Source organism: Haliotis rubra, unplaced genomic scaffold (assembly GCF_003918875.1).
Source record: "Haliotis rubra isolate DU_JTF1 unplaced genomic scaffold, ASM391887v1 Scf11, whole genome shotgun sequence".
Taxonomy (NCBI): Eukaryota; Metazoa; Mollusca; class Gastropoda; order Lepetellida; family Haliotidae; genus Haliotis; species Haliotis rubra.
This window is the reverse complement of record NW_025765003.1, coordinates 2,955,644-2,967,176: the sequence shown is the minus strand read 5'-3', so window position 1 is coordinate 2,967,176 and position 11,533 is coordinate 2,955,644. Positions and strand designations below refer to the sequence as shown.

Sequence of the window (11,533 nt, the reverse complement as noted above, 5' to 3'; positions counted from 1 at the left end):
CTATTTTCTACATATTAAGGCCATAAAAATACATGCTATGGTTCTGATAACAACAATCTTTAATCTCTTGGATAGTTAAAGATTTATTTTTCAATTTTTCAAAAATTTATAGCATGTGAAGCAGGCCACTGTTTCAAAACATTACAAAGGGACACATTAGTTGTGAATGAAATTCTGTGTAGATTTTACCTTAAACCATAGAGACAATCACAAAAATGCTTATATTCTTTTACCCAACGTACTGGTTCTCAAACATTATATTGCAATACGGTTCTTTCAAAAAGTGTATTGCAGTATACCTGTATTCTGGTTACACTGTGTAGTGCTTTTCTACTCATATTAGCCTTTCATTTCATACTCAAATGACAGAGGTCATCAGCTTGTAAATACAAGAAAGACAAAAAGCTTTTTATCAACCATTTTATATTTTACATTTCGACCATTTGCACCAATCATACTTCATCATTCATAAGTAATAAATTGCGGTCAAGTAATCACTGAAGTATTATCCTGGAATGACAAATACATATTTTCCATCCTTTTGCTGAATAAGATTCTTCAAAGCACCCATCTTGCTAACATCCAGGTAGTACAACAGACCTCCCTCTAACTGACCACTGGGTAGCAGACAACTCACGGGCAGCTCTCCGACTCGTGTAAAACCAAAATAATCGGAGAGCTTTTGCATGACTGTGTTATTTCTCACCATGTTTAACAAAAGTCCAACATAACCAAAATCGCGTGCCAACAGAATTGATAAATGGAGGACCAAGTATCCTAGCTTTCGACCTCGTTCTGAACGTTTGACGACGAGGAAGGCTTCGACAACCACCTGAGTCCGGCATGTATGTCCGATACTGTTTCCCACACCTGCTATCAGCTCGCCTGTGTCCCGTCTCATGACCGCCAGCTTCTCACCTGACCCAACTTCAGATCGGAATCCTTCCTCATTCAGATATTCATCCATTCCATATCCTTCACCGTGTTGGGCGGCATCTTTAATCATTGCATACATCTCGGTCATCTGGGCATCGGTCAGGTGGTCAATGATGACGTCACTACCGTCGGGGAGAGTCAGAGTCAGGGGAAGGGGTATGCTCAAACGTTGGACAGGATCTGCCATGTCTGAATCTGAAATCAGTGATGTTATACTCAGGAGTGAAAATATGTATTTACAGTTGCTTACATCTGTGTTCACTGCTGTATCAACAGTTGTTTACATCTGTTTACTATTGTATTTACAGTTGTTTACATCTGTTTACTATTGTATTTACAGTTGTTTACATCTGTTTACTATTGTATTTTACTATTGTACAGTTGTTTACATCTGTGTTTACTGCTGTATCATGTTACACAAAGACCTGTTATGTTTGTTACAATGGCCGACTCCTAATCTGTTTTCTTAAATCCTGGTGAAAAATAATTCTCAAAGTTTTTCAAAGACATGATTCACTTAACATTATGGATGCACTGAAAAATTATCAATGGGGGAGAAAAAATAAAATTTTGGCTGCTTTCAATGACTGAAATTGCATGTTTGGATACTTTGACTTTAAAGACATGTTCTGCCTTAAACAGAAATCCCAGTTTCTGGTACAACAAAGGGAAGCAACTCAAACCTTAACTCATATTGTAACTGGGGTGGTGGGGTAGCCTAGTGGTTAAAGCGTTCACTTGTCCTGCTGTATACCCGACATGAGTACAATATGTGAAGCCCATTTCTGGTGTCCTCCACCGTCATATTACTGCAATTTTGCTAAAACTGGCGGAAAATCAAACTCACTTACTCATATTGTAACAGATATAGTGCCTGTCAGCGTCATGGGATATGGGTTCCAACATATTTCCTACTTGGAATGTACTCCCCGACTCTATGGTGGCTGAGACACTGTGATTGATCATGCAGTGTTATATAATGAAAGGCTTCAAGCTCCAGCGACCATCAAGCGATATAAGCAAAAACAACAACAGCAATTACTGTGGGCTCATTTGCATCTATTTTCTTTGCAAGATCAGACCTGCCATCACATTGGACTGTCATCACTAATAGGTTAAAGGAAAATCACTAGATGACATATCTTCAAAGTTGTGTTTGGGCATTTGAATCAAACATGGTGCTGGTGTGTTTCAGCACCCTTGTTTTTCAATGTTTTTAACAATGTTTCATTTCACTCAAACTCAACGAATATTGAATCAGTTGCTTCACTACATGTTCCAACATGTCGTTTAAAGTGCCCATTAAGCACACACAAAGTTGCATTTACCTCACCACATTTAAGTTTATGTATAACTATCAAATATTAGGGTGTTCCCATACTTTTTGTTTGTAGTATATTATCAAGAGCTCATTGTTATCACATCCTGGGGCGGATACAGCTTTTTGAGAAAGGGATGCATGTTCAGCACACCATTGACAAAATGGGGGTGCACATTTCATTTTCACCCGAGTCTCAATGGTCATTTAACAAACTTTCAGGACAAAAGGTGGGGTGCGTACCCCTGCACCCCCCTCTGGATCTGCCTATGACATCCTGGTAATCCTGATAATAATCGGTCAATCGATCGATCTCACTTGCATCAGCCCTTGGGAGACTAACTGATACTAGTATTCATACAAAAAATTAAACATCAAAAACCTTAGAAAGCATGTTTCTTATCGTTATGCTTGTTATATTAAGCTGGCAGTGGGGTAGCCTAGTGGTTAAAGCGCTGGCATCAAGACCCGGTTCAATACCCACATGGGTACAATGTGTGAAGCCCATTTCTGGTGTCCCCCGCCGTGATGTTGCTGGAATATTACTAAAAGCGGCGTAAAACCAAAAGTCAGTCAGTCAGTCAGTGTTATATTAAGCATAAATATTTACCCACCATAATACACCACAGTGTTTAGTCATGCAAATATGGAAGTCAATGTTGAATCACCACATTAATAGTTTAAGTCAATGTCTGGTTAACACAATACTGGTCGACGTCAAAATTTTGTCAACACAAAACTTAGAATAGAAATGTCTTCAGCAGTGACAGAAACAGGTAAATTGTTTCAACCACAAAATAAACCCCACAAAAAAGCTAGTGCATTTATAACCATTTTTACATGCATCAAACATCATATAGGTTTGCCTGTAAACTGTGAATTTTGTACACAATGTAAGTGCTTTGTACTTACATGATAGAGAGAGATGCTGACAGATATACAAGCTACTGTGATGGAAAGCACTGAAACAAAATACACAGCTGTCGCATCACGAAGCTGTGGTTTATCTGTACTCATGACACGTACGTTCTGACCTACATTTTGCATACATACAAAATTCTACACACAATTTGAAGCTCAGGTATTATTCAAGCACCAATTGGAACAAAAATAATTCAAAATTACGAGAACAATTTGCAGTCATTAAAACTCTTCCTCTTTCAAAGTTTGCACATATATTTTCATCCTTGCCTAACCGACAGAGGATTTCTGTAGTGATCATATATATAAACAGCATAGCCTTTAAAATCATTTGGAATAATAAACAGGGTAATATTAATAGAACAGCATAAACACAGAGATTACATGGATGAGGGACTCAGAATGAAAACTTGAATATTGTTATTGAATCTTTAAAGCTCCCCACTTTTCAAATATAGTATTATTAGTCCTAGCTGCTTTCCGTGGGGTAGCCTAGTGGATAAATTGTTTGCTTGTCACACCGAACATCTGGGGTTGATTCCCACATGGGTACAATATGCGAAACCCATTTCTGGTGTCCCCCTACCGTGATATTGCTGGAATATTGCTGAAAGTGTCATTAAACTAAGTTCACTCACTCACTTTTTCTATAATAGAAATCTTCAATATGGCAGCGATTACTGATTATTACTATTTTACTAAGGTTGACCATCCTTTTTGGAAAGATTAACTTTTGATTTGAGAAAGATATTACAGAAAACATACAATAAATCATGAAATAACTGAAAATATTTTATCAGAACCAGGCAGGTTAAACCATTACTCTAATTAGTTTAACGTTGTCAAAGTAAACTGGTATAAGAAAAATCCATTTCAAAATGGGCGTTCAACGTCCAAGGTATCTTTCCTTATATTAGTATTCTTAGAACTAAGCATAACATAAAGAGGACATTTTAGACTATAAAAGAATGTTGAATGATAAATCCTGCAATCCACCCGATCCCGTTAGTCGCCTCTTACAACAAGCATGGGTTACTGAAGATCAATTCTAACCTGGATCTTCACGGGGAGGAGACAAGCATGGGTTACTGAAGATCAATTCTAACCTGGATCTTCATGGTTCTAAACCCCCCCAAAATTAATGTGATTATTGTTGGTGACATGACTTGTTAATTTGGTGAAAATGAGCCAGAATCTGTTACATGTTTATATGGGATGCCACTATGTAATATCATTCATGACACAGCTGAATAACTTTCATAACAAAAGTGTACCTTTCTGAAATTAAGTTTGATAAAAATAAGATAACTATTTGCCATCAATGACAAAAACTGTAATCATATGATACATGAGGTCTCACCTTAGGCAAGTGAGTTTGTTCAAAATTGCTTCTGTTCACCTAGCAGAAAATGGGTACCCGGTGGGGTAAGTCATGTGGCTGTTAACCTAGTGCCTCATAGGCTGCTTGGGTTATCCAAGGTAATAATCATCAGATCGTGCGCTTTGACTCAACATCCTTAAGGTTGGAAATACTGCCATAGAAATGCACTATTATTATTATTATTATTATTATTATATTTAAGTAAAAGATGTATGCATGTCTGGTAATAAAGAGAAAAATCAACACTGATCTCTTTCATAAAAATATGAAAAAAACCCACTGATCCTAGCTGAAAAATTCCTGGCAAAAGCAAATATCTCAATGAATTTTTTTGTATCAATGGTCTTAGACTATCTGATCTGGATGACCTATTTTGCCAAGAGTGAGTGAGTGAGTGAGTTTAGTTTTACGCTGCTTCTAGCAATATTCCAGCAACATCACAGCAGGGGACACCAGTACTAGGCTTCACACACTGTACCCATGCGGGGAATCAAACCCCTGTCTTCAGCATGAAGAGCAAACTCTTAGCCACTAGGCCACCTCTGACCGCCCTATTTTGCCTGAACACAATTGGTTTTAAGAAGTACCCTAAACACATGATCATAAAGATATAGTATTACTGTATGTGTGTACACACAGGGGTGGAAATAACTTTAAAATTGCTAGTGTACTCCGGTACAGTGGCACATGTAAAATCACTTGCCCTGATAATTTTTCCACTATACCGGACGTTTTCTTGTTGATTTTTAAAATAAACAACATAATTAATATTTGGAAAGTCAACTGGACACCGGTACAGTGTGATATACAAATTTGCTTGCCCGACAGAAAAAAACACTGGACTCGGGCGTCGGGCAATGGGTTATTTCCACCCTTGATTTTTAAAATAAACAACATAATTAATATTTGGAAAGTCAACTGGACACCGGTACAGTGTGATATACAAATTTGCTTGCCCGACAGAAAAACCACTGGACTCGGGCATCGGGCAATGGGTTATTTCCACCCCTGACACAGTATATGATTCAATTTCTTAATGATACCAAATTTTAAACAATGCAATGTACCTTGAAACCATATCATGACATATGAGCAAGTTTTGATCTGGCAAGAGTTTAAGGACTAAATTTCCAAAACAAAATAAAACAGGGTTTACCTTGACTTACAAAAGTGGGGATCAAGGGCACCCTAAGCAATAAATTTTATGGTCCTTACAGTTAATATGTAATACTGGTAATAAGTCTCCCACATACAGTGTTGTAAACCTCAAATGCTTATCATTTTACTGACTTAGTGATCATATGCAGTCTGTTGCAATAACAGACAATTACAATACATAAAGTTCATTATGGGGGCGGGGGTAGCCTAGTGGTTAAAGCGTTGGCTTGTCAAACCGAAGACCCAGGTTCGAATCCCCACATGGGTACAATGTGTGAAGCCCATTTCTGGTGTCCCAGGCTGTGATGTTGCTGAAATATTGCTAAAAGCGGCGTAAAACCAAACTCAGTCAGTCAGTCATTATGAATTTCTATACACCTTAAACCATAACATGTTTTCACATTCTAAAATGATAACTTTCCAATTTCAACCCATATAAATCTGTGATAAATTAAATTTGAATGCAATTTGCATTGCACAATGCAGCTTAGATTATCGGCAAGACCATTCATGAGGTATTAAACAATGAAGTCCTTGTAACTGAATTATTTCATAAAGTTGAATACCTACCAGTTGTACTAATAATGACACCCCCTTCCCCCTCAGTCCCCAAAAAGAAAAAAGTGCAAAAGAAAAACAATCTTGGCTAAAATGAATGTGTGTTTAAGAAATAGGTTTCAATAAATGATTTCAGATTTCAGAATGTGCATACTGTCAGACTTCATTATCACCTGAACATGCCGTGTTGCAACAAAGCAATATATACCATTCAAAGAAAGTAGGGATATTGGATTTACAAGATTGATAAAATGCAAATGATGAAGCCAAGGAGGAAACAGATGATGAAGAGAAATTATGGGAAAATGTGACCATTTATTCCATTCCTTTGGAAATGGTTCATCTGTATGGATATATATTACTTTTCTCATATTCATTGGCATTGGCTAGTGGTATGCTCACTATATGGAATATCCCCTACATTTTTGGAATGGTATATAATAGGCAGTGTGAAAATGAAAGTCATATAATTAGAAAGCATTTAATGCACATGCTACTCTCACCCTAATGGCATCACAGAAGTGCATAACCATGACAAAATGCCACATGACATTGAGTGAGTGTGAGTAAGTGAGTGAGTGAGCAAGTGAGCAAGTGAGTATGATTTTATGTTGCTTTCAGCAATATTCCAGCAATATCACGGCAGGGGAAACAAGAAATGGGCTTCCCACAAAATGTTACATGACATGACATGGGAGGGGTGGAGATCAAAGTATTTCTAAGATCCATCTTGTACGGATCACACTTCCATATATATAGCGAGTAGTTATCGGCATTCGCCATCCCTTCTTTCAAGTACTCTGTGGAGCGGTGGGGTAGCCTAGTTGTTAAAGCGTTCATTCGTCACGCCGAAGACCCAGGTTCGATTCCCCACATGGGTACAATGTGTGAAGCCCATTTCTGGTGTCCCCTGCCGTGATATTGCTGGAATGAATATTGCTAAGAAAGCGGCATAAAACTAAACTCACTCACTTACTTTCAAGCACTCTCATGACCTCATCTAGTGTATGTGTTACTTATTCCTCGTCATGAGAACAGGGAAATATAAAAACAAAACCGACACATGTAGGGAAATATTTAAAAAAACAACTCACAATTTAGTACCTCAAACAGCAGTTATTGTCTCAATCCTTGCCAGAAACATGTAAAAACAAGCAACAATCTAAGCCTGAGCCAATATTATTTCAGTTATAAGCTAAGCCCGGTAAACAGTTTTGTTAACTAACTGTACTTTTAGATTTTACCATGGTTACCTCAGAGTGAGTGAGTGAGTTGGGTTTTACGTCGCTTTTAGCAACATTCCACAAACATCACAGTGGGGGACACCAGAAATGGGCTTCACACATTGTACCCATGTGGGGAATCGAACCCGGGTCTTCGCGTGACGAGCCAACGCTTTAACCACTATGCTACCCCACCGCCCGGTTACCTCAGAAATCCATGGCAATGTTACAGATTGGTAAACATAAAATATTCCAGCATACTATGGAATCTCCTGGAATGTATTTCAGGGACATTCCTCTTTAGTCACATATTACATGAAGACTAGTGGTCGTATATTTACCCTGGTTGTCCGGCCTAGGTCTGTTGTGAAAGCTTGACCACAGCTGTTGTTGGAGAATGGTATTATCACTGACCCAACAGCTGTTACCGTTGCTGTGTTATTTCATGCTGCCATTGAATTTTGTGCGGCCACTCTATTGTGAACATGCATTGTTGTTAATAGGGAGGAATTCGTATCGATTTGTGGACCTAGTTATTTTGTGACACAGTTATTGATTGTATAAATTTTGTCAGTTGTTTGCAGGTTTCACACAGAATTCTTTTGTGTGTAGATTTTTATACTGTTGTAAAGCAGGAACGTAACATGATATTCAATTGCGTGTGTGGCTTTTGTTTGTGTCTGTGTGTGTGCACGCGTGTGTCTGTGTGTGCATGTGTGTTTGTGTGCACGCACATGTGTCTGCTTGTGCATGGTGTGTGTCTGTGTGTGCATGTGTGTGAGTGAGTGAGTGACATTTGTTCTGGGAGGTGGGATATGGGGAGTGGGGGTGGGATGTGTCATAAATTTTGTACACATGAACAGGGGTGGGGGTGTCAGCAAGTTTCTATAGAAAGATGTTGAAATATGCGTAAAAATTATGGAAGGGAGGGAGGAGGTCATTGATTTGGTATATGACATGCTGGTCGGGTCACATACTTTGTACTTTTGTAGATAAAGTTTAGTGGGGGGAGTGGGGCATTTGCATTGTACATGCTTCTCCATAAAAATCATCACCACACACACGCACACACACACACACGCAACACACACACGCACACACAGAGCCACAAGTTATGAACGGTACCTTAAAACAAGATACTGGATATACACATTCTGGCCTTGCATCATCCACAGAAGTGCAACATTAACACTGAGAAAAAACATTAAAAAGTTGCGCAGTTGAGAACTAGCACAGTCAGACATCGGTAAAGTTCTGTTGCAACAGTTTTGATTCCTTCTCATCGCATTCAGGCGTGTAGTAAGCCATTTTTTTGTGTGTAAATCCGATAGGTTGCAAAGCTACTGTATATATTTAGAAAGTATTGACGGCTTACCCAACTTTCAGTTTCATAGAAAAAATAATAATGTGTAATCCCGGTCTTTTTATATAATGGTAGCTATAAATCTACTCTAACCTTTCCACGTACTGAAGGACCTTAAAATTCCGCGAGTCTATGATCAGCAAACGAGATATTCCGATATTTGCGCCTTGTTTGATAAATAAAAAAAGGTATTGTTACAGTCATGGACACTCAATAACAAGACTTAGCGGCCACAGGTAATTTAATTAGATACACGGAACATAAACGAAAATGCACGAAGAGTAGGTTAGTTCCGGGAGAATATATAATGTTGTAGATTATCCCTGGTTAGTTGAAGGTTAGCAAAGAAGTGTTGAATAACAATTATTTTACGTTACTGCCATTAACTTAATGCGGAATAACAGGATGAATGCTTACATTGTCGAGGTCGTTGTAAAGCACGCTGGAACACCTTTTCCCAGCTGTGAAACCATTAGCTGTATTAGAGTTATCTCCCTTGGACTGAAGAACCCTCTTCCGGGTCCAAATGCTCGTCTCCCCACTAAGCATATTTTTGGTTATGAGTCAACTCGTTCAGAGACACTTTTATGTATATGATATCATCTGTATCGTAATACCTATTTCCTCTAATAAGCGCTTGGGTGCTTATTTTGTTCAATGAACTTCCAGACCTGGCGCTTATTAGAGGCCCGGCGCTTATTGCTCTTCATGACTGACATAGGAATCCCAACTTGAAAGAGGCCTCCCAAATGCATTAGATGAATATTTTATTGCAACCAATTTCAATGACAAAAATCCCTACCTGTAACAAGAGACAGTGTGACTCTAGGTGTAACAACTCTATTAACAATGCTAGTAACAGCACGCCTTCCGCGCTAATGGTAGTCTGTCACACAGTCCCTGAACCACATTATTTTCCCAACTGCCTAGCCCTCCCTGCAACGTTAAGCCCTAAATGAAACAAGTTGAGATTTCCTCAGGTTCTGCATCTCACATCTCACTGGGGATCCTTTTCAACTTAAATGTGATTATTTGTTACTATCAAAATTATATATATATATTCAGAGACTAAGCGTCAGTGAACGCTCATCGGAGTACGCCGGCCGGCACAGCTCAGCACAGCTCGATCAAGCATTCATTAGGGGATTTATTGTAAATGAATTGTATTCAATTACCGTTTAGGGTGCACACACACTACGTCCAATTATGCGATGCGTCATGCGATACGTAGTCTGTCGTACAGACCCTGAAGCAAATATATCCACGAAAGCCCACACAAGTCTAGAAAATGTGGCAAGTCTAGATTTCCTCAGCTGAAAATGAAGAAGGTCTCAGGGCTCCTTTTCATTTATATTTTATATTTTTTTACTATGAACTTTTTTCAGTAAAATATGTTCATTTCAGAGACTAGTTGTTAGTCTATGCGATATGATGCGTCATGCGATACGATGCGTTGCGTTGCGTTGCGTTGCGTTGCGTTGCGTTGCGTTGCGTTTCGTTTTTCCCCGCTCACACTACATGCGTTTTGCTTTTGCTATTTATACCTTTGTAACCTTGTAGACACTCCTTACATATAAATACTCCTTCAGACTGATCAACATCAATTATTTACTGCTGTATATTTGGCAAAGAAGTTAAACATATACAACGTAGGCTTTTCTGAAAGAATAAAAGAAATACAATTTTTTAAATTGTATTGTTCTCGGTTATGTTATGGGGAGGGATTAGTTGTTGCACTTGATATTGTACTGTCTTACTGCCGGTGTTGCTGAGGCAAATGTATTGGCAAGGATGTAATAATTTATACCCCGTATTTCCAGTAATCAGCGAGTAACAAGCTTTACCGGGATTAGGTGAAGTACGCGGAGGTGGGGTAGTAGTTGAAGCGTTCGCTCGTCACGCCGAAGGTCCGGGTTCGATTCCTTACATGGGTACAATGTGTGAAGAACATTTCTGGCGTCCCCCATCTAGTATTGCTGGAATATTTCTAAAAGCAGCGTAAAACTAAAACCACTCACTAAACCCAGTTTCACCTCTCCAAGACAAGAAAGCTATGGCGCCGAATATCACAACAACAACAGTAGCAGCAGCAGCAGCAGCAGCAAACAACAACAACAACAACAACAACAGCATAATAATCAGGGAAAATCAAACTGAATTACGACATATACCACCTGGTAGCACTTGCTCTTTGTATTACAGAAAGTGCATTCGTTTTACCTCCTGGTGAAACTGACCACAGCGTCACTGACTGACTGACTGACTGAGTTTAGTTTTACGCCGCTTTTAACAATATTCCAGCAATATCACGGCGGGGGACACCAGAAATGGGCTTAACACATTGTGCCCATGTGGGGAATCGAACCCGGGTCTTCGGCGTGACGAGCCAAACAGCGTCACTACATAGTATTAAGATATATAGCACGTTGGTCCTATTTTTGTATATTGACGGATATATTCTTCGAACAAAATACACTGTATCTGCCACATATACATGTAAGTTGTTTGGTTGTAAAGACGATGCGCATTTGTTTTCAATCCTTGGCTGTAGCAGGAACGCGTGAGGCCTCAATGGACACTGATCAAACTGTTCCATACGTAAAATTATCCGTTAATACCAAGTAATTCTTCCAAAGTTACTAATATACAGTTAAAGCCATAATTTCTGATAAAAT

General features: G+C 38.9%; 1 protein-coding gene across 2 annotated transcripts; it reads right to left on the bottom strand.

Moving 5' to 3' along the window:
- Positions 1-419: 419 nt before the first annotated feature.
- LOC124284640 lies at positions 420-9,412 on the bottom strand. Of its 2 annotated transcripts, XM_046720748.1 has the most exons (3): positions 9,276-9,412; positions 3,167-3,216; positions 420-1,131 (listed from the first exon to the last, which is right to left on the bottom strand). In XM_046720748.1, the coding sequence occupies exons 1-3, from the start codon at positions 9,329-9,331 to the stop codon at positions 506-508; spliced, it is 732 nt and encodes a 243-aa protein (XP_046576704.1). In that variant the 5' UTR covers positions 9,332-9,412; the 3' UTR covers positions 420-505. The 2 variants fall into 2 exon arrangements, with proteins under 2 accessions (XP_046576704.1, XP_046576712.1); XM_046720756.1 differs by lacking the exon at positions 3,167-3,216 and having other exon boundaries at positions 9,276-9,407.
- Positions 9,413-11,533: the final 2,121 nt, after the last annotated feature.

Bases quoted from the DNA above. Each gene is read 5' to 3' on its own strand.
- LOC124284640 (XM_046720748.1), bottom strand. From the start codon at position 9,331: ATGGTTTCACAGCTGGGAAAAGGTGTTCCAGCGTGCTTTACAACGACC. The intron at 3,217-9,275 runs GTAAGCATTCAT...ATTTTGTTTCAG, and splicing joins TTTACAACGACCTCGACAAT to TGCTTTCCATCACAGTAGCT. The intron at 1,132-3,166 runs GTAAGTACAAAG...CACTGATTTCAG, and splicing joins TCAGCATCTCTCTCTATCAT to ATTCAGACATGGCAGATCCT.